Raw genomic sequence first — 23,853 nt, 5'->3', positions numbered from 1 at the left:
TATGTATTTGTTTTTTTTAGAGAAAAATGAACAAAAACTCTTTTCTGTCAAACTGAGAACAGATTTGTAAAAGTTGTTTAGTTCTTCCTTCTTTGTAAAAACAGAGATACGGCATGAACTTACCTTTTGAAGTCAAGTCACACATTCTCTAATGGACTGAGGTCTGGGCTTTGACTCAGCCGCTCCACCATGGTCTATAAATCAAGTCTGTGTAGATTGTGCCGCTTCAGGTAAGTGTCTGTGACTGAAAATAAATCTTCTCCCAAGCTGTAGTTCTCCATATATTTTCTCCATATGTATGTATATATATATATGTGTGTGTGTGTATATATATATATATGTAGGATTCCCCTATATTTGTGCTCCGTCCATTTTGCCCACTACCTTACTCGCTGTCTGGAACCTGCTGCAGAGAAGCCTTAACAGTGTGATGCTTGATGCTTCACAGTTAAGAAGGTGTGTTTGTGGCAATAAAGAGTTTTTCTTGTAAATTCTTCCATTAATTCCATTTATATAATATTTGTAAACTAAAATGTTTATCGCAAGTATTAGCATGTGCGTTAATTCATATTAGCTACAAGTTAATAATTCATAAATAAAAATAAAATGTGTTTCTCTGTACCCGCACTCAGCTCAGTATTTCCAGTTAAGTAATACGGACTGTAAACAACTCAGTAAAATACATTTATTGACAAAAGCTGTCTTAATCCTTCTTTTTAATTTTACACACAAAAATATCAAAATACTTTACAGGGCTTTTCATCTGAATATCGTCAAATTTGCTTTGATCGATTACACTGTACAATGACACCGTGCTTGTCCATTTTTAAAATTCAGTGCTCATTTCATTTCTCTTTTTTTTTCTTTCAGGGAACAATGCATTTCAAATTATGCATAGTTATTACTTGGTATAAAGCAAAACATTTGAGAGACGTCACTGCATTTCATGCAATTCATATCTCAAGGGTTAACTTGCTCTCCATCAAACCTCATTCAGAGGCAGGTGCTTAAATGTTTCAATACATAAAAGATACACAGTACGACATTCATAACATGGATTATCTTGGTTACCCAAACTTCAAAGCTTAAAAGAATGAATGTGTTTTTACACAAACATATTAAAGTATACAACTCGTATTCCAACAAAATTGAAAAAAAAAAAAAAAAAAAAAAAAAAAAAAAAAAAAAAAAACTAAAAAAAACCAAAATAACAATTTACAATTGGGCCAAAAAGCGCCCCAGTGCAACATGAGGAAGAAACCGCTTCAGAAATCCTTCGCGCCGCTCGTCAGTCAACGTCTTGGACGTAATCTGGACTCTGTCTCAGCTGAGAGGTGAATCAGCCCTCCCACTCTGAGTCACGTTAATGCATTGACTCGTGTCTTGAACAACACAATCAACATTCTCCTTCTGTCTTTGCTACAGTATTTATCATCAACTAGTGAGCTGCTCGAAGTTCATTTCTGACATCTACATGTGCTGCTAACAAAACAAACTAGGTATCACATGTTTGGGAGATCCCGTTCAAGATTGCAAACAGAAAAGAGGATGTATCTGAAGGATTATGACATAATATTGTTAAAGAACTGACTGACTTTGAGGGAAAAGGAGGAGAGGGGAACCTGTCATAGTCTCTACATTGGAAAGTCTTCTCATTGCTGGGAATAGGTTTTCTCTCAGATTGGACGTCAGCCCGACTCTTCTCAAACACGATCATTTTATGGCGTAGAATTGGACTGGAGCAGCTCCAGTGGGAAGTGATTATGCTCCTGCAAAATCTGTTGGGCCACTCAAATCATTTGGCCGGGCTGACGAACCGCGACGTATTCATCACGTCATCTAAACGGGGTGGTGTTGAATGACTTTAAAACAACATGACTGTGATTGGTTGCAGGACCATCTAATTGCATGCAATTGATTTTTTAATTCTCTGAATGGGTTGAAACGCGCCCCGTAATGACTTTTTCCCATATTCTATGAGAACCGAGTCTGGCTACACCAGACCACATCATGCTATAACTGCAGCACTTGAATAATAGTTCACACCTCTCCTATGACACCACTGTGCAGGCTTCACTGTAACATTTTCTACTTGATCTCTGAAGCACAAACAACTAAAGAAGATCCGAACACAAAAATTACAATAGAAAATGCTTTGACACTTAAGTCACCACTATACGGTTATTCACAACTGTTGAAATCCTCAGTCAGCTATCAAAAGTATAAACGGGTTTAGGAAGAGTGCTTTCACTTTAATAACATACCCCTCCAAGTACCCGAGATAAAAAACACTATCAAAGAAATACGACAAAAAAGAGTAAAGTTGGCCTTTGGGCTCGTGGTTTTCTCTGTAAATCTAGCATCATTAAGGCATTATCTATCCAGTATTGCTAAAAGAATAACTAGTTTGCGGACATGAAAGAAATATTTATAAATGGAAGTAACTTAAAAAACTTCAGAGTGCAAAATACTCATAGAAATCAACAACCTGTTAGTCTCTAGTGGCCTAGAAAGTACCGAGCAACCTTTCTAAGTGCTGTGATGATTTGCTCTGTTAGCAACTAACATGCAAAGTGCACACTTATTTAGGAAAAAACTATTATTTTCTTACTTAAAATTTCCAAATGTTTGGTTTTGTCTGCTTAATCTCCATAGCAACTCGAAGGATATAAAAGTCTTTCCGAACTCTGGTGGTGGTTTTCGGTGCTTGCACGCTGAAATCAAGTCTCTGACGGATGTTTCTTTTTTTTTTTTCTTTTTTTTCTTTTACGTAGTTAATTCCTTAAAGTGAACACCAAGATTTCTGATGGGCATTTATATCCAGTGAAGGCTGTTGTGGTAACGTGTCTGCACAAAATGTCAACAATGGAAAATAGTTGGCAGAAAAGTCTGAGGTAATAACTAGCTTAACGTTGAAAGGACACTATCCACACATCGAAAATGACAGCATATCTATCCTTTACATGGCAAGTGCCAGCGAGAGGCTGCAATGTATAGAAGATCTGACGAAATCTGGGTGGGGTGGACACAAAGGGAAGACAAAATATCGAGGAAGACAGTTGAGGGTGCATGAAGTGGCAGAAGTGTGATTTTCTCACTGACTGAATGGAAACTTTGAGCTGCGGAGGGAATGAATGGTCAGTGCTTGAAAAGTCAGAGAAGAAAGAGACGCTCCAACCTCGAGCTCATATACTTCGAACCAAAATCCTGCACAGCTCCTGCATGGGTGAGCGGGAAGTCTGGCTCTGCCTTCAGAAGCAGCCCCATTGGTCTAGCGAACAAATTAGTGCAATTTAAGAAGAGACCACTCTATTCATGCTCTCTGAAAGCTGCCTACACACAAAAAAAAAAAACCTATGAGAAGAACCTCTGATATCAAGAATTTCAAAACACGAAAAACTTCACTTTAAGTCCATCCTGTTTTACATTCATAAAGAGGGTGTACGATGAAGATGACAGAAGGGAAAAAGTCTTGACCTCACTTCTTCAGGGCGGCACTTAATGCCTCATATTTTCATCTGAGCTTCTTCTGTGTTAGAACAGACTCATCATCCATTCTTGTCTCCACCCTTCTCTCCTGCAGCCTGAAAACACAATCGCAGGATTTAATTTAATTTCCAGTAGGAGTGTTCACAAACTTAATGAGGAATCCTGCGGCGTTTACTCACCCCGGGTTTGTGAAGTGCACTGTCCTGCAGACCGAAGAGGCCGCCTCCCTGGCCGCCCTGCAGGGGGGAGGCTGTGGCTGAGGACAGCAGGTTGGGCGACTGGGATATCATGGGTGAGTTGGGGCTGGAGGTGAGTGCTCCGGTCAGCGTGAGGCGCTGCAGCTCCCTCTGTCTCTGCTGCTGCAGCATCTGGTACACGACCATCTGCTGCTCCTGCAGGACAAGACAAAAAGATTAATGGACGACCAGGAGACATGTGAAGTGAGATGGGACTGGTTCTGAATGAGGCCAGAATCCATGTGGACAGCAGTGTTGGAGATGTGGAGACATCTTGGTTATCTTCTGTTACTGAAGGACTTTTTTGTTCTTCTTCTGTCTATTTCTAGCAGATTTGATGCTCCGCAGCAGCAGGCTCACTTTGCCAAAGACGTTCTGCAGTGGCTGAGACTGACTGGTTAGGTTGAAGAGATGTTGCAATGTTGCACTAAGCACCATGTGGCGTGTGCACATGGAAAGTGCCAGAAACAGAAAACCTGCTCTCTCCTCTCACTTCCACACAGCTGGTCAGACACAATGTATTTTTTTTTTTTTTTAAGATATCAGTCTAGTCCACAGGTGTCAAACATACGGCCCGTCTGCCAAAAGTGACCCACCAGAGGGTCTAATCTGGCCCACAGAATGAATTTGCAAAAAATTTCATAGAAGAGAGCAATCTTTCAATGAAAATAACTGCTACTCTTAATTTGTCCTATGTTTTAGTTAGAGAAGTGGACAGAACACAACACTGAGACCCAGGACTAAACAGCAGACACAATGTTCCCAAAATGCACATCTTATTCTTAAGAAATTGCATTTTTTAAAGGATAGTTTATTAAATGTAAACAGTCTCCTAATTTAGTTCTTTACACTAAAACAAATGGAAAAAGTCTGGTGTGGTGGTTACTTATAGATTATTAAGGCCCATTTAACACCAAACTGGGCTGTATGTGGCCCCCGAACTAAAACGTTTTTCACCCCTGGTCTAGTCTGCTGCAGTGTGTTCAGAGACTGTAAATCTTGTCAGTTCTTATAAAGGTACACAGTGCTGGTTATGTGACCCATAGGACCTCTCACTAACAACATCCTGTTACCAGACACCACAGGACGCCCTCAGAAGGCCCATGTCCATTCTCTGATGAGTCACAACTGTTTTGGCGGCACAAAGGAGACCTACACAATATTAGGAAGTTGATCATAATGTCCCGATCAGTCTATAGTTCCATTTTTACCCACTTAGACGGCCAAAGTGAAAATGTTTAGTTCCCACATGTCTCTGCAGCTATGACTAAACTCCACAGCAACACAGGAAACCAACCGGTTTCTATATTTATGTGGTGTCACAGACCCTGACTGGTTCCAACCTCATCAGACTCTCATGAGTTTGCAAGTCAAATAAGAACAGCTGCCTCAGTGCTGCCTGCCACAGCTCCATGCAGTTCCTTTCGCTTTTACCTTCACATCCATTATTAAGTTATTAACTATTAAGTGAACATAAAACGTTATTGTGTTCACACTGGCAGTGAGAGATGACGTCACCAAGAGCGTAAGTGACAATCCAGCAGCGGCTCGGTGACAACGTCTTGTTAAGAGTGTAAAGAGTCCACTGCTGTGAAAGCACATTCAAATTGAGCTGACGCGTGTCCTCTGTCAGTTTCTGTGAGCTGGCTCTGGCATTGCAGGAAATAAAAATCACCAAGGTTAACAAAGCTACACACTTTCATGTTCATCAGACAGACACAGCAAACACTGAGGATATGAACCCAGAGGGATTAGTTAAGTCCTCTGATCAAATTTTTATTTTATTAGTTCTACTTGTATGATTTGTGTGTCAATGAGCAACAGGATTCCTTTTTTAATGTGTCACACTGAGACTGGTTATAACAGTCGTGTGACGTCATGAAATTCTGGTCGCATCAGTCAGATGAACGGAAATGTGAAAGTAGCTGAAGCGGTGGGAAGGAGGTGGTAAAGAGTGTCTTTACCGGTGTGAAGTTCTGAGAGGTGAGGAACTGCTGGATCTGTTGCTGCTGATGCTGCTGCTGCTGCTCCAGAAGAAGCTGCTTCTGCTGCTCTGACAGGAGAGAAGACCTGAAACAAAAGTCGACACGCGGCCACGTCACAAACCAGACACAGTCTGAACTCAGACACGTCCCTGAAACCAAATTCAATGCCTTTAAACTGAATTATAGCTTTTTTTTTTTCTTTAAGGACACACTCTGTACGTACGGGCTCACGCTCTTGGGAAGCTGGAAGCTCTGCGCCAGGGCCTGAGGGTTGAGTGGAGGAGGCTGAGGACGCAGAGCTGGGAGCGTGGGCTGAGGGCCGTTCTGTACTGGGGACTGGATCACACCGTTCAAACCGCCCAGCACGCCGTTCATGGTCAGCTGAGGGCTTCCTGCCAGGGACGCCATGAGCCCGCCCACCACAGGAAGAGCGGAGCCGCCAGCCTGACTGATGGTCCCCAAACCGTCGCTCAGACCTCGACTCAAGCCGTTTAGCAGCGGCTGGCCGAAGGAGGCGGGGCTCTGCTGAGGGGGAGGCGTGCTCTGGAAGGAGAGCGACGAGCTGCTGCGGGACGGACTACCAGAGTGCAGCTCCTGAATTGAACACAAGAGTGGAGCATCTTAGCGGGAAACACCATTAGTGTCATCATGTTCATGTTCACAACAACAGCCACAAATGTTTCTACACAAAGGATTAAGAAGCGAAAACACTGCTGTGGTTTTAGTTTACACGATGTGCTCACAATTCACAAGGATCTAGTGTCTCACCTCGGACGAGGTAACAAAGGAGGCTTCATTCAGGAAGCAGCTTTTGGAGAGGGGGCTCTTATTGGTGCTCACGGGGTCTAAGGAAAGGTAAGCGATAATCACAGGGTGAAAACTATCACACTTTATACTGTTACAGCTGACACTAGATACAGCTTCTAGCAACAGCAGATCAACTCAGCTGTGTTTTGAAATGTTTACTGTAGGTTATATTACACTAGTGCTTAACAGATGAGAGGGAGATGAGACAGGGCGCCTCCGGGATTTGATACGAAAGATGAAAGCGGAGGTGAGGAATCTGACCTTGAGTAGATGACAGGAAGTTGATCTGGGCAGACGTGTGCATGGAGCCCTGGATGGAATGAATGTGAGGAGGGAAAGGCACGGCCAGCTCCGTGTTCAGCAGCTGCAGCCGCTCCTTCTTGGCCGTCAGGCTGAGGATCTGGTCCTGGAGGCGCTGGTTCTCCTGCTGCAGGGAGTGAAGCGACTGGAGCATCTCCACGACTGGAAGGGCACAGAAACACAGGGCACAGGTGTGTGAGGATGAGATGTGGCAACACATATAGACCCCGTGATGCTTTACAGCTAATGATGTCATAGAATGAAAGAGACAGTTTGGGATTTGTAATGGGGAACAGTTGATTAGGTCCACTGAAACAGCAAAACGTTCTTAAAGTGAGATAATTTATTGTAAAGATACTGACATCAAGGAACTACCAATATAACCTGTGACATCTTCTGTGTCTGGACCACAAAGCTGCACTTGAACACACCGCAAGGAGCCAACAACCAGCTGGAACATACGTTTTGCACATGAGAGGAAATAAACTCTTAAGAGAAACAGGAAGTGCTACAATTAGCTGGGAGGCTAGGAAGCTGTGGAGCCCTACAATCTGATGTGCAGCTCTGGCCTCTCCTCAACAATCAGCTGCCCTACAGTTTATTTATTCTTGAGGACCATGTTGTTGTGAAAATATTTCTGGATTTGAATGTTTGGATGAGACGAAGAAGAAAAACAAGACGGGTCTTCTGTGTGACTTTTCAACTTGTGTCTTTTGTTTATTTTCATCACTTCCTGTTTCTGTTGTGGTTCTCTAAGCAGATCAGCCAATCAGAGCGACCCATCTACCCGATTCACTGCGTTGCGGATTCAAAGCGCTGAGTCGTCCGCTGCAGGACACGCCGGAAAAACCCGGGTCACAGAAGCTCGGCCTGGTGTTTCAGGGCCAAAACAAGGAAACGGTCGATGTTTACTTCACCGTGACAGGATGGAGGGATGAAGAACTTTTTTTTCTGTACACCATCACTGCATAATTCACATTACATGCTTTAACTTATTGTGTGTGTCGGCATCAGTTGGTTGGGGCTAAACGATCGGTACGGCACAGCGAATATCTGTGACAAGAGTCGACCCAGTAACCTGCACCGAGCTTTTATTTCAGTCCCTGCGCCCCCACCCAGGTGTTTCCAATTACCCTGGCTGTTTGGGCCCCTGCTTGGGTTGAAGTTGGGCAGAGCAGGAAAATATAAGAGGTCACACAACCAAGGCTGTGTCCTAAACCACTCCACTTTTTTATTATGTTTTCTTAACATCCCGCCATGCAATGCTTTGGCTTTGATTGATGAGAAAATTAAACTCACAAACTAAATGGATGTTTATTATGTGAGGAACGGTGCTGGGCTTTTTCTCAAATAAAATACTCCTAAACATGATGGGGGAGATTTCAGTCAAGCTGCTACTACTGGTTCATATTATTCTTTTCCATAATTAAATATTTCTGACATGTTACACAGAATTTAGTATAGCCAACGGTCGACAGGTATAAAACTAAGAAAACAGACTTCATTAACTGGCTTAACAATAACAGCTGTGGAGTTTTTACCCTCGACCTGGTTCTATATCTGCACCGGTGCCAACGCCGGTCTGAAGCTGCAACCCACAATGCCACAATCTAATAAATGCTTTCAACTGATTCACAGAGTGTCGCTGCAATGTTCTCAGCATCACAGACAACAAACCCCTTCTAACGGTTCTCTGCCTTTTGTGCCACATACAAAAACACAGAAACAAATGCTTTGTCCGACTCAGATTCAATCGTCCTCTCTTGTGTTTTGCTTCGTCTCTTTCTCTCTTGTCGTTTGTCAGGACAACTTTGAAATTATTATTTCACTTAAACACTACAATTCAATTTAGTTTAACAGCACCACGAACTGCATCCTCCAAAATGATCATCCAGTTTTATTATGACCTTTCTAAGAGCGGTCACAAAGGAGGATTTAATGCAGGACTGTTACATTAGAAATAAGGCTGATTAAACAGATTAAAATATTTAATCGTGACTGGTTGGAGGCTTTCCATACTTTACATGTGTTCATGCAAATTACTCACACCTTTCTCCATCTGTTTTAAATGTACCCAGGAAGCTCTTTGCACAGTTCATATCTCAGCTCACATCAACAGAAAGATGCAGATAACTTGTTCAGAGAACCATCTGGTAGCTGAAGCTGAACTGCACTGAAATATTTAAATAATTTCTACTTTCTTCTTCTTTAGGGATTCTTGTTTAGACAGTTATTTACTATGACCACACTTCAGATTCTGCTTTGCTTTGCACAGCGTTGCTGCCACTTTGATCACTCCCTGATTTCCCAAACTACTGTTTGTGTTGAGGTCATAATAACAGAACGTGCGTGTGCAGCCTGTAGTTAATGTGCTGTGCTTGACTGTAACTCTGCCTTTGACTGCATGTTTTGCAGCAGTTCGTAACCCTTTCAACTTCAAACAAAATAACTTTTTCTAATTTAAAGGATTGTGGGAGGCCTGAATTTTACAAGACGAAATGCTTAACTGAAGGATGATTGCTATGACTCAGTTTCATATCTGGAGCCTTTGGGAGCCAGTGGCCTCTAGTTGTATGCCTTTTGTTTCCAACTCACTGTTGACTCCCATCTCTCCGTTGCCGTGTTTCTCCAATAAAAGCTCGATGTGGGAGCTGGCCGGAGGTACGTTCTCGGGACGGGCTCTGGCTCCAGCGCCCAGCCCGTCTCTCTGGTCAAACAGAAGAGGAAGACAGCTCATTGGAGACCTGGATGAGGAGAAAGACAAAACCAGCAGGTCACCAGAGAGCATAAGAAGAGATTACCAAGAAAAGTCAATAAAGACACAAAGACCAAGACGTACTGTGAGGAAAGACTCTCTCTCGGCGAGTTCCCCTGACACGGGAAGCGGCAGTCATCGAGGTCGGACTCTGAGAAAGGGGACAAACAATCAATCAAACAAGTTCAGCGGCGCTTCTGATTACTGACGGCGGGCTTCTTAACGCATCGAGTTGTTTGTGTTACATCAGCAGATCTATAGTCAGATTCTGAGAAAGGAAGCACCAGCTGCCAGAGGAGGCTTTCTTGTGTAAGTTTATCTCAAGCTTACATCAACTCCAACAACAAATGTGAATAAATCATGCTGATCTCTGATCTCTGTGTTGCTCTCACCTGGCAGTGAGGTCTGGGCTTGGCTCAGTAGTGGCGGCAGTGCCGGGGCTGTTGAAAGACAGCTGGCGAAAGGCTGGGAGGAGGTCAGGCTGTAGGAGGCGCTGGAACCTGGATGGACCTACGAAACAGAAAACATCAACGTCTGGCTGGTAAAGAAGGACGGTGGCAGAAAAGGAACCGTTGTCAACTGGTATTATATTATACTGGTATTATATATATATATATATATTATAACCCACATCCACCAAGAATAAAATGAAACCTCTCTGATTGTCTGAATGGGATGTGCAGCTAAAACAAAGTAAATACAATTACCAGTCTGTGGATCATCACAATTTATTTTCTAAACCCAAAGTTAAGCGTTCAATGCTTTTTGTTTGACATAAAAAAGAGAAAAATCTATATTTTATTTCTTTGTACACACCTCAGGCGACTATTATTGTACACGGTGGACTGGGCTAAATAACAGAAATTTAATCCAGTTTGTCTACAAACTAGATCCTCCACAATGATCAAGCAGTTGATTTGACACCTTTTTGAGTCTGTTTCAACATCAGCCGAACATTTGAACAGTCACACGGGAAGACTGCATGCAGACATTTGCACTGTTTTGTACAAAAAGAAGGTTTTATTTAACACTGTATATCAATTATCACTCAGACAGGGGCGATGGTGCAACTTGTTTTGATGTAATGAATATTTATTTGACCACCACTATAATTATTTTAGTGAATAAAGAAAGAGGAAGTATAATCAGTTTATATTTTTGCATTTTGCATTACTGATGACTCATGAGCAATTTCTGAATTGTTCCCACTGCTGCTACATTAGTCTGATATGCTGGTTACGGAAAAACTGTCAGGGTTAAAAATAAAGTGTATATTAGGAGTATGGTGTAGTTGTGACTGCTGGTAGTGAATCAAGTATAATTTTTACAGAGTGTATGTGATTTGCAAAACTGTCCAAATGAAGTGATCCTTCCAGCTCAGACATAATCACATGTTTTCCCACCAGAAAGTCAAAGAGCGTTTAACTTTAAAGCCTAGGTCTTAAACAGGGGGTCAGTGGAGGTTCTGCAGAGGGGGTCGCAAAATCTTTGGTTGATTAGACATTTTTCATATATTATTTTTTTATTTTCCCCCCACAAATTTAAATTTCTTTAAGGGATAAACAGAACTAAGCTGAGTTTAATACAGAACACATATAGTAAGTAGGTAGGGGGTTCCTACTTAATCCGGCCAGAAAAACGTTGAAGACCTCTAGCTTAAAACAAACTACTGACTTAACCTGCGTTAAATGTCCATTCTTTCTCCGTCTCTGACGTACCTGCGTGTTTGAGACAGCGCTCATTGACGGAAGAGAAAGCGAGGGGGCGAGGGGTGGAAGGAGTCCGGAGGAGAGAGGGGTGCTACACATGCCTCCTCCCAGAGACAAGGAGGTGCTACACACCCCTCCACCCAGGGACAGAGGAGTAGTGCAGACACCCCCGCCCAGTGTGAGAGGGTCCTTGAGACCTTGAGAGTAGATACCTGAGTGAGACAAATGACAGAATTAAGTTTAGCAAAAGAAGAATGTTTTCACAGACAAACACTAGAGAGTTAATCTGTAAATCTAACGCTCAGAGACAAGTGCAGCTCACATTAAACACTTTCTAGGATCCTATCTCTGGCTCATTGAGATTAAATAAATACATCTTATAATAAATCCTGCAAGATGTTGTGAATTTCAAAAGCAGCACCATGAGACAGGATCTGCCTTTGTCCTGCTTCGCGCCAACTTCTAATTGCTTGTTCTATTCTCAGATGTACAGATAGGCTGCTCCGTGTAATGGAAACATTTCAACACTTGAGTCAAGCTGCAAACGAACACACACCAAAGTGCAAATAGATAGCGATACAGGTTTTTTTTTTTTCCGCCCCACATGCACTTGCTGTAATACACACACAGGAAGTTAGAGGGCTACCACACACACCCACTCGCTTAGACTCACTGGAGCCGAGAAGCGAGTTGCCACGGCCTGTAGAAAAGCTCCCGGCAGAGGAGGAGGAGAAGGAAGAAGAAGAGGAAGAGGAAGAGGTGGAGGTTGAGGGCAGCGTCGAGGGGAAGGCGGGGTGAGGGGCGGGGGACGGGCTCGGGTAGACGGAGGAGGTTAAGGCCGGAGGAGGAGGAGGAGGAGGCGCCGTGTGGTGGTGGTGGTGGTGATGCTCCTCGTCCCTCCTTTCTCGGTTCTTGCTCCCCCGCGGGCGCCCCGGTCCGTGCCGGCTCTTCTTGTTGCCGCGGTGTCTCCTCTCTCGGGGCAGCGGCGGAGGCGTGGCCTTCTCCTCTGGGTCCGCCTCCTCCAGGATCGGCGGCGTGCTCAGTTGAGAGGGTTTGCAGAGAGATTTGGAAGACTTGTAGTCCCCCGAGGAGGAGATCTTGCGGATCTTGCTGCTGAGCCCTGATGAGGACGTGATGCGCATGATGGACCCGAAGGTGGAGATGGTGACCTTGTTCTCGAAGGGGCTGGAGTTTCCCTCTGACCTGTCGTGACCTTGTGACCCTGCTAGCGGGCCATCAGCAGGGGTCAGTGCTGGTGGCTTGTGGTATTTACAGTCCTCCTCCTCTTCTTCATCTTTGTCCTCTTCCTTTTCATCCTCCTCCTCTTCGTCTTCCTCCTCCTGGACCGCCGGCCTCCGGTGGCGCTCCTTGCGCTCCTCTCCGCCGTGGTCGTCGCCTCCGCGGTCGTGGTCTCGCTCCAGGCGGGAAGAAGATGAGAACTGATGGAAATCCTGAGCGGCAGACAGGGAGCCTCCTCCGGGGGAAACACAGAGTTAACGTCAAACACAAATACTGACAGAGCCTCGCTGTGTCACGTCTGAAAGCGTCTCAGACTTTCGGTACCTGTGTTGAATGGACTGGAGGAGCAGGAGGAAGAGGAGCAGCTCTTGCCGGTGCTTCCTGTCTTCTTGCTGCGATGACTGTGACTGTGCGAGCTCAGCTTCTTGGACTTGCCCTCGCTGTCCTTGCTGCTGTGGTGACTTGAAGAGATCTGTTGAAACACATGCACATCACAACTAGACCAGACGTATCAAAACTTTCTTAAGTAATTACTTTTATGCAACGGACTGAGACACTGTGGCGCCAGGAGTTGTGTGAGTTTTCAGTGATCAACATGTCTCCAGTCATTTTCCCTTTTTGTACCTTTTCTATGCTGCTTGTCGTCACAGATGAGCTCAAGCCGTCAGTGGACTTCTTGTGGCGCTCCTTTTGCCGAATCTTGTCTTTGTGACTCTGAAAACACATGGAATACGAGTGTAAGAGATGGTTGACGTTAGATTTGTGTATCAGTTGTTCACATTTCCACATGTTAAAATGTATACAGCACAAATAAACCCATTTACAGTCAGGTACAAAAAATGTTTTGGTCTCTATAGCCAATTTCTCCACTCATGACTGTACAGGGAGATTTTTTTTTTATTAACATCTTTGAACACAAGCACTAAAAATTGATCAGTTTCGTCCCCTGGTCACCACAACTCCCCCTTTGATCGGTTCTTCTAACTCATAGGATATCATGACAGTTTGTTTCATGCCAAACCCGCATTTTGCACATTGTTAATCTGTTTCTCACAGCAGGTCTGCAGCCGATTAACATGGTTTTCACCATTATTATAAAATATAGGTATGATATTGATCAGTTAAAACCAGGCAGCAACCTCCAGGTCTGGAAACTGAAGCTAACGCAAATCGCAGTTCCTCAAACGTCCACTTGAGGCTGGCTCTGAAAGCGAGTCAATCCCCATAGACCTCCATGTTAAAATGTCATATTTGCACCAGTTTAGAGCGTTTTGGTCTCTATCGTTACCTGCACGGGGACAATTTTCATATAATTCATCTGTTTTGATTATATCAAGGATTATAAATAAGCATAATTAAGGCTGCAGTGACTTTGAGTGACGGGTTGCTAGCTGCCTGCTGTGACATGACCCACCCACCTAAACTTTGACCATCGATGAATTAGCCAAGACACTTCCAAGAGGGCGACAACTAGAAACACCACACTGAGCTTGAAGGTTCGTCCATCTTTACATAGTCACTGGTGCCAATACAAAGCCATTTAAGTAACGCCCGAGCTCACCTTTCTCTGTCTATGGTGGTGGTGTTGCTTTTCTTGCGACGGTGAGCTAGACCAAACCCTGGGATGACAGAAGGAGCTATTTGTGTTTTCACTCGAGCGCAACTTCTTCTGCTGCAAAAACCAAAAGAAGACAAAGAGCGTTGCCCCAAATGAGACCTTTAAAGCTACTTCCATTGCATAAGGTTCTAAAGGGACAACCCGATAAAGACTGCAATCAGTTCATTTAATTGCCCCTAGTTTGCTGAATTCACTAGGTGTAAAAAAAATCACAAAAAACAGCTTGTTTGTTGTGCCAGGCTAGTTACTGCTAGTGACTTTTTATATTTGCGTTGTAGCCACACAATCAGTCAAGGATCCAGGAATTAAATGTGCTGTGGGGGCCAAGAAATAGTCAAAAATAGGACTCAAAACTCCTTCATATATCTAAGAGAGGAGGAACAATGCACTAATATTTTTACCATTTTGTTGTAGTGATGCTTGCAGTATCCACAATATTTCACGTTGTCAGCCTCGGGGCCTTCCTCCTCACACAGCAGACCAGCCACCTGAGCACTGAAAACAGAGGAGCAAATGTTAAACACAAACACAGGCCCAGGCAACGATACCTCGATGTTGCCAGAAAAGGATTCAATGTCAGATCTCTGCACATCAAAATCTGAGCCTTCCAGTGTTCCAGGGTAGACTTTAAATAATCACAGTGCTGGGTGTCGCTACGGATTTCCTGAACGGCTTCAGATTCCTATTCAAGATCGTTTCAATCAGGACTATTTCTCTTAGTTATGAAAGAGATTTTAATCAAAGTAATGTTGGAAGTTGCACCGCAGTGGAAAATAAAAAATACTTGTGTTCACGTTAAAAAAAAAATGACCCCAAAAGCAGTTATTGTGCTTTTTATTTTATATAAACAAAGGAAATATGCAGTACACTCGTGACTGATCATTCAAGCGATACATTGCGTAATTTCAGCAGCGAAAGGACAGGCTGAATCTCAGGAGAGTTGAGAGAAAATGTCTCCCTCGAGGTAAACAAATGCAATATGAACGTCGCTACAGTTTCAGTTACTTTCTTTTAGGGAACGCAGAGACTTTAATGGGAGCATCACTGCCCATGTCTCCTCCAGCGTTCGACCCATTCTCAGACATCTTGCTGATTTGCAGGTGATGGCCAATTTGCGGTATTTCCACAATATTTTCCCTCTAGTTTTACATCTCGCACGTGGCTTTGTGTTTGTTCAGCTGTGTTCTGTCGTCCTACTTTCTAAGTCAGCTTTCAAATCGAGTCGGAGCTTCTCTCATGTCTCGGATCTCCCTCTCACCGGAATTACCTCTTTTGCAAGTCTCACACCACAATTTCTGCTAATAAGATGCAGGAAATCGCATATTTATATATATTTATAAATATATGTGTGTGTGTATTTTTAAAAAATGAGCCAAGGATTTTTTTTAACTGTTATCTGGTCTTTGAAATGAAGTCTGATATGACTTGGAAATCTTTATTTTTTTTGGGTGAAAAAGAACAACAACAACAAAAAAACTGCTGATAACAAGTTGAGTGCCTCCGTGAGGTCATATATAATTGTCTCAGCAAACATGTGACATTAGATATGCATCTAAATTCAAACAGCTTCTTTAAAAAGCCCCTGCTGCAGCATTTTAGGAACTTTCAAATCATGTGTCAACATGTATTCGAAATCCTACCACGCCTTACCTCTGTGATGATCGAGATCGTGCCATGCCGTACATGACAAATCCTCGACCGCAAGCACAAACATGCACACGCGCATTTGAAGCACTCACCAGGTGACATGGAAAGCTTGTCTGCAGCCCTGCCTGTTGCAGGTCATGCAGGCTCCGCAGGCCGCCTTGCTCTCCCTGCCGTGGTCCTCACAGATGTAGCACGTCTGTGGAGATGATTGAGAGACGCTGGAATCAGTATTACTGCGTTATTAGTATTATTATCACTGTTGAGAACAGGTGCTGCGTTGCTTTTCCGTCTGTGGTGCCAGCGCGACCGGGGGCGCGCTCGCATGTCACCGTGCCGCTAAAACGAACCACTGTGATCGTAGCGCAGGAAAGATGAAACGCTCCCTAATTTGAGTCCAGCTGCAGCTGTACTGTAAATGATTAGGAAGTTTTTCTTGTCAACACAACAGATGAGGTTCCCAAACAGAGCATGGCGCTTTGTTCGGAGAAACTGTTGAGCAGATGTTTGGGGATGTTGTAAAGAAAGTTGTCATTCATCCATTGAACCGCAGATCGCTGTGTATCTGTTTCCACAAAAGAGAGATTTACAGCGGAGATGTCGATACAAACACATTTCAGCCTCTGCCGGCATGCAACTGTGTCCAGCCGTCCATAAAATACATGTAAGCAAACACACACACAGCTTTTGTACTTTCTCATTTTTTTTTTTTTCCAGTAAGCCGGGCTGACTGGTCGGAGAGTGAGGGGGGGGGGGGGGGGGGGGGTCAGAAGAGGCCTAGCAACAGGTGCGGAACAAAGGAACAGCAGGCTCTTTACCTTTTTTACTTCAGCCCTCTCTGTTTCGCTTTTTCTCTCCCTTTTTCCGCTACTTCCCACATCCTTCTCTGCACCGCGCTTCACTCGGACGTAATGAAAAGCTCAGAGACATAACTGCGCCGAGCACGTAAAAGAAGAGTGGCTTCTCAAGTTTTCACTGTCCTTTGTTATGCTGTCTAGGAATGCAGGCAGCAAAATCTGGATGAATGGCTCTGACGGGGGGTGAGAAAGCTGCATGCAATTTACTGTAGCTGACACAGTAATATGAAACCAGACTCTCAAACACTCACACATGTACATTTATATGCAGGCACGCACATGGACAAACGCTGGCGGATCAGTCCAAAGAGCCCATCAAGTATTGATTCCTTTGTAACAGTGCGTCGCTTCAGAATACCGGCTCTGGTCCACGTTGGGTACACTGTCGCACGCACACACGCGTACAAACGATTACAAGTAATGATAAAGATGATGTATCATAAAACTGAAACTAGGTTGTGGTTAAATTGTTTGTTTTGCAAGGTGAAAACGACAAAAAATAACAAGCACAAGGTTTTTTTTATTGTTTTTTTTTAGGTCTGCATGGTAAGCCAAGTCCTGCTATCGTTCATCTGTCAGTGGGGTCGCTATTTTAACTCACTCTCCAAGATCTGATCACGAGCACCCAGCTGACAATAGCTGAATGTTGACACCAAATGCGTTTCAAGACCAAGATCAAGATCAAGATCTAGATCAAGATGCCAGGCAAATAAAAAGCGACATCATTTGGAGTGCAATAGAATATTAGAACAGCTGCTGTGCGTAGCCGATCTCTACCTACTACTGCTGGATCAGAACCATGAGCAGCTGCTCCTTGCGTGTGTGTGTCATGAATTTGGGAGATCATATACATTTTGGAACAAGCTGTGAGAAAAAGTCTGTTATGTTAACTCCAATTCGCTTAGATTATAACTCGAATCCAGGAGGCTTCCATGAGCACCGCAGTGTCACTGATGTGCTGTTTGCAGCAGTGAAAGAACAATAAAGGTAAATCAAAGAAGCTGTCACTACGTTCATAACATTAGTTAACCACATGTCGATGTGTTTTTTACCAGTGACAACCACTGCACTCATATTCACTAAACAATCTGATGGAATATTTTAAAAGTCTTTCATTACTAATGAACAGACTTTAATTAATACATTTATTTTCAGGTGATTATTTGTAACAGTGTGTTTGTTTCTTAATGAACAAATATAAAAACAAGCACTCCTGCCAGTAAGTCGTTGTTAATGTGAGCCAGGACTTTACTTTTTATACATAGCACTTAATCGTAATAGGTAATTGTATTGTATGGTATGTCTAAACAAAAACGCCATAAATACTACAAAATACTTGTTTTTTTAAAAGAGCCGTGAGCTTTCAGGCCTAACGGTGTCACAGAATCGGAGCTTCTGTCTTGTCTTGGACCCCCTCACACGTGGACTAATCATGTCGTGCTGCATCACAAAATTAGTCTTAGGAATATTTCAAATTTCGAGTATTTTGTGAGTATCTGAAAATGTATTTTTTTAACTCTAGCCCTACAGAGGAATGAGGTCAAATGTGTGTCAGGCCACCTCCAAATGTGGTCTGAGATCCGGTCCTTTTATCACACATGGAGCTGACGTGAAAACGAGAGCCGCACATAGTCGCAGCTCAGAGATGACTAATCGATTATCAATGAGTTAATTGTTAAACTGTGAAATTCTCAGTTATTCCAGAGCTTCAGTTTCCACAGCTTCAGGCCTTCCGCTTATCAAAACAACCCCATCGACAATGAATATGCTCTTCGCGCGCTTATTGTAAACTTTTTGCTGTTCCCTTAACCTGCCTCTTCTTCTTCAGCTAGAAATCTCCCACGTTTCCCAGAAACACTTCGAGCAGCCTCTAGAGAGCAGACGTGACCTTGCCACAGCGCTGCGTTTCTACAGGACGTGTAGGTGGAGGGAGCAACGGGATGTGAAGCATAGTTGTTTTCCCCCAAAGAAGAATCTAGTTTCCCACATTGATGCTGCATTGCATCATGATTTGTTGACACTCCTGTTTTTTTTTTTTTTTATTCGCTCACAGTGGAATCGTTGACACAGAAAGTCCCCAATCGGCTCCTTTAAGGCCGGGCACCACAGATGATATTTTAAGTGTTAGCTTCAATTCCCACGGAAAAATATATATATGTAATTTACTGGAGATCTCATCTGAACTAGAAAAAAAATATCTCTCGGGTCTGTTTGTTCACATTTTGTAGAACGAATTCACTGTCAGCAGTTAACAGTTGTGTCTACATGATCCTGACCTACTTTTTATTCCTAATCTGGAGTAAGAGAGAGAGTTTCTTTTCATCATAATTAACACAAAATGCACAATAGACTAACGCGGCAGTAACGGGAACCATTCAGAAGTTGCCTGAGAACCTTCAGGTTTTCAACATTTCTTCTGTATCACATTAATTCAGTGAGTGTTACCAATACATCCAATAAAGCACAAAATATGAGAAACCATCTGTCAACCTGTCATTCATATACAGCTACATTATACTTCCTGTTTCCTTCCTGTAAAAGTTTGCATCTGTCCGCTGTCCTAGCAATATCTAATATACACTTACATGCCACTACATTAGGTACACTAGTGAAACACATTTTAATAAAACCATCTCGCACTGAACTTCTCTTCATGACTGTTCTAATGTTGACGTTGAAACAGCGTCAGAAATGTGGTGATTCAACTGGACCATTTTGGAGGATGTAGATTGTTAAACTAGATTAAACTGAACACTAAAGTGTTTCACCTAGCGTTTATCCTAGCCCACCGACTTAAACATGGGTTGTTAAAATAATAAAAATATGTGTAAGTACAACACAATACAGTTCTACAGTACTACAAACCACAGACTCCAAAATAAAACACAGTTAAATCAGCAACTCTCTCGTTTATTTGAAATTAATGCTGAAAACCATGACCTTCATGAAGATAAGACTCAGTGCAGGACTGTTATTAGAATGTGTTCAATAGTGTGCCTAATGAAGTGGCAAGTTAGTGTCTGCGGATCCTGTAATAGTGCGACAGTCATAATTACGGACAGAGTCTGACAGAGCATGTGTTTCCACACCCGTACAAACAAAACCTGGTAACTTTTGAGTTTCATTCAAGTCTCCAGTTCTAAATGACTGGTGAGGAGCATCTGTGGGTGTCCTCCACCTGAACCTTCGCGTCTGTAACGACCAGATACTCACCTGTAACTGGAGGAATCTGTTTTGATCCCAGTGAACGGCACTCTACTCTAACGCCTCATGAGTGCACCGCCCTAAGACGTCCCAAATAAAAACCTAAATGTCCATGCCGTGGATGACTGACAGTCATCGCAGACATTTACTCTGATGGAGTCCGGCACACTAACATGTTTATAAGCACGTTTTCCCATCAACAGTGTGTGTTTCAGTACCTTGATGTATCTCTCGTGCGGGACGTACTGCAGGATGATGGGCTCCATCGTGAGGACGTTGGCGAACTGCACCTCGGGGATGTAGAGTGCACACACGACGTGGGCCCAGCCTGACGGGACAGAGACATTGGCAGTGGTTCAGATGGCTCTTTAGGAAATAAAACCTGCCGCTCCTGTCTGCGCTGCCAGACGGCGGATAGCATTTACCTCCGCTGTCCGTCCTCTTGAGGGCGCCATCTTTGTGGGGACACAGTTCACACCTCTGCAACACAGAGCGGAGAGAGCCAAGCTTGCGGTGAGTGTGGCATTACTCACGGCAGGTGAAGCAAAGAACGGATGAGTTGTGTCGTGTTGCGCGTTCGCGTTGCGCTTGGCACACTCACCACTCGTGCTGCCCGCTCCTGTGACTCACACTTCCGACAGAACCACGGGCCGGTGGGCACCTGGACAATGCCGTAGCATGCTGGGACACACGGATCAGGTCAGGAATAAAACAAACAAACAAAAAAACATATTAGTGTCATTTAATCTGTTCTGTCAATGAGGGTTGTCAGTCACCCAGGTGGTCATTATAAGCCTGGTGTAGCCACAATCAGTACTTATCAATATATGAGTCTGGTAACAGCCATTTGGACTTCATTTTCAATACATCTGCACACAACTGCATAGTCCTGTAACCAACCAGAGTTTGGTTCAGCTCCATGCTGCTCACCATGGATCTCTACTGGAGCATATTCAGCTCCCACTGGACAGAGTCCAGACAACTTTCTGCCCCAATCCAGTCGTGGGTGGGGAAAGTCGGTCCGGCTCCCAAAAACAAAGCTGAAACAAAGGAAGCTGTACTCGTTGGGTTTCATCCAAGTTTCTTCTGACTGGAGGAGAGTTTAGGTTTTTTTTTTTTTTACGTGGGTGGTTCCCACATGAAACGTCTACGGTCTGTAATGACAAGATTCCTGTAATTGGAGGCCTTTGGCCGATTCACAAACTAGAGTGACAGCTCTTAAGGTCAGGATTCAGCCGTCCACCTACGCCCTGAGGGACGAAGGACAAGCGTTTGAGGACGACAACATCCGCAGTTTGGCCAGAGAAGACGGATGGTTTGAAAGAGGAGTAAAGGAAGTCAAATACGGAAAACCAGAAAACCCCGCTCCGGTGGACTGAGATATAAGTCATGATCCTTTTAGAACGGTCTTAACATCTGTCCTCAAGAAGTTCCTCCTCTGCTCGCAAACCATTCACTGGGGAAGGAGAGCAGCACGAAAACAGATTCCTCCAACTACAGGTGAGCATCTGGTCACCCCGTCGTCACATGACTCTCAGGTGGGCCACATCCAGATGCTCCCATTTAAACCCCAACTCTCCAGCAGTCTTTCAGAACTAAAAGAAGAAAAAAAATGGACGAAACATCTTCAAATAACCTTTGTGATGCGTTTTTGGGTATTTTCTCAAAAGATAATGTATCAGTGGTTCTAAGTGTTTTTATCTGATTATTCCTTAAAAGTGCAACCGTTATCCACTTGGACAGGAAGGCTGATTCTTTATTCAATTTTAGAGCACTTTCTCTGACTTTAAAGGATAAAAAAAACATCTGTTCCCAATAGAGCGATTCCAGAGCATCTTCCTGGAGGTTGGTCTGGCATCCAGACTCTGTCATGGTATTTAATATCCAAAAAAAAAAAACAAAAAACAAGCTGAAACAAGTGCAACTTTACATCTTGATTTTCTCCAAAACGTTTCATCCAAGTAGCTTCTTTAGTTCTAAAAAGACTGGTGAAGATTTGGGGTTCAAACAGGAACATCTGTGAGTGTCACAACACACGACTGGGGTCTGTAACTACCAGATACTTTCCCTGTAGCTGGAGGAGTCTGCTTCCATCCCCTACAGGTCCAGCATCCCTGTTACTTGGAGGTAAAAATGCAAGTAGCTATCCACCTGCACGGGAAGGCTCTGACGTCTGATTCCTCCCACATTTTCGAGCACTTGCCCTGACTTTTGGGGACGCAACATTTTACGTGAAAAAACCCCGCAGATGATGCGCAGATGAGTCAAGACACACCAGCAGCCTCCACCAGAGGATAGCTCCCGTAAAGCATGCACCCCCACGCGAGGAGTTATTTTCTCCAATTTCAGCTCGCATTAAAGCAACAAAGCAGGTGGACACACAAGGCAACACACACACAAGAGTCCAGACCCGGTGGGCCTCACCGGGGGCTAGTTCGCCGCAAACACACACACATAACACACACACACACACACACACACACACACACACACACACACACGCACGCATACACACAAACACGCCTCCTGTAGGAAGAGTGTCGCGGACCCACTGGGCCAGACTTTCCACGGACCCGCGGTGCCCATCAAGGCGCCATCCTGGCTCCGCGTCAGCCCTTTTTCTCAGCCCTGTGTGCTCAGTCATGTGTGCGGAGAGGAAACAACAAACAGCACGCCTACCTTCCATACCCCTCCCACACGCACCGACACACACAAACACGCACGTAGACAGCGGCCAACCTAAAGCCGCACGGCCGGACCCACCGGCGCCTCGAGCCGCCACAGCTGCCCGGTAATCACGCGCAACAACAGCGGCTAGCGTTACCTTGGTGAACGGCGACGCTGCAGCCGTGTCCATCACAGTAGACCAGCGGGTTCTCAGCCCAGCCTCGCTCGTCTGAACACACGCAGCAACCTCCGACCATTTCCCGCATGCTGCTCCCATATGAAGAATTGTATTACCCCTCCCGGCAACGGCTCAGACCTCGGCCAGGCCTGTCAAGTGGTCGACGCCGCACCGGGCATAGTCGTGGGCCGCGTCGGTCGCGCAGTTTTTTTTTTTTTTCAAGAGGAATGGAAATGCGAAATCTCGGCGTGGGGTTCGTGGTGCTGCTGCTGCTGCTGCTTTTTTCCGTGATGTCCTCCCCGTCCCCATAGAACCGATGCAGTGCGCATGCTCAGATCTTCTCCTCTGGGTCGGAATAAAAGTCACAGCGAGAGGTAGCAAGTTATCGCATTTTTTTTTTTTCGTTTTTAGCCTCCGTCGCCGATTTCGTCGCGCGTTTTCAAACTCCGGGTCTAATCGCGACCCTTTCCCGGTGTGCCGAATTTAGGTCGGCGCTCCGGCTGCTTTATAATAGCGTATAACATTAGATTAGTAGAACATGTGGATTAGCCGGTCAAAACCGCTGGCTGGCACAATTTATCAATTGCGTTTCAACAGCGCCATCTTCAGGATCCCCGTGGAACAAACGGCCAGCAATTACAGGCTATTTCACCATCCAGTGTCCTGACCTGGCATTGAAAACATCCTTTGTGTCAGTGTTTATTTTTGGCTTTTCGTTTAAATGTATTCAGCTCTGTATGGAGGAATTTAAAGTTTCAACATATTCACGTTATTATCCTCTCTCTCTGCACGTTTCATCGTTCACAGCTGAAACCAAAACAACAGAAAGCAATTAGATATGAAACTCCTCCATACAACACGCTTCCTGTCTTTAACTGAGACTGTATCTTATTGCTTGCTTGCTAAATTTTTGAACTCATAAGTATTTTATTTGGACCATTGGCTGTGAGGTACACTCTTGTAGTTCAGTCAGCAGATGTCACCAAAAGCCTCTCATTTTGACTGGATACGCGTCATGGATGCTTTATGACTCCTGTGACGTCTGGCTGAGTAAACTCTGTCTGGCCGAGGCTGGGTTTTATGGTGGAAATGGGACCTAAGACTGTCACACACCAAGAGCTTCTGCAGAAGCAGGCGTTTCTCGGTGCTATTCCTGTTTCCCGAC

General features: G+C 44.2%; 1 protein-coding gene across 2 annotated transcripts; it reads right to left on the bottom strand.

Moving 5' to 3' along the window:
* Window positions 1–671: 671 nt before the first annotated feature.
* LOC125004319 (protein AF-17-like) lies at window positions 672–23,398 on the bottom strand. 2 transcript variants are annotated; one of them, XM_047578836.1, is made up of 20 exons: window positions 22,668–23,397; window positions 20,445–20,524; window positions 20,269–20,323; window positions 20,062–20,171; window positions 15,878–15,981; window positions 14,540–14,633; window positions 14,082–14,192; window positions 13,145–13,234; window positions 12,845–12,992; window positions 11,955–12,755; window positions 11,291–11,493; window positions 9,965–10,082; window positions 9,657–9,723; window positions 9,413–9,561; window positions 6,779–6,979; window positions 6,479–6,555; window positions 5,934–6,304; window positions 5,690–5,795; window positions 3,669–3,881; window positions 672–3,584 (listed from the first exon to the last, which is right to left on the bottom strand). In XM_047578836.1, exons 1-20 carry the CDS (start codon window positions 22,774–22,776, stop codon window positions 3,549–3,551), a joined length of 3,243 nt encoding a protein of 1,080 aa, XP_047434792.1. In that variant the 5' UTR covers window positions 22,777–23,397; the 3' UTR covers window positions 672–3,548. The 2 variants fall into 2 exon arrangements, with proteins under 2 accessions (XP_047434792.1, XP_047434793.1); XM_047578837.1 differs by lacking the exon at window positions 14,082–14,192 and having other exon boundaries at window positions 22,668–23,398.
* Window positions 23,399–23,853: the final 455 nt, after the last annotated feature.

The sequence above is a fragment of the Mugil cephalus genome, chromosome 2, assembly GCF_022458985.1.
Source record: "Mugil cephalus isolate CIBA_MC_2020 chromosome 2, CIBA_Mcephalus_1.1, whole genome shotgun sequence".
NCBI lineage: Eukaryota > Metazoa > Chordata > Actinopteri > Mugiliformes > Mugilidae > Mugil > Mugil cephalus.
The sequence above is the reverse complement of the archived record's forward strand: the minus strand, read 5'-3'. Positions and strand labels throughout refer to the sequence as shown.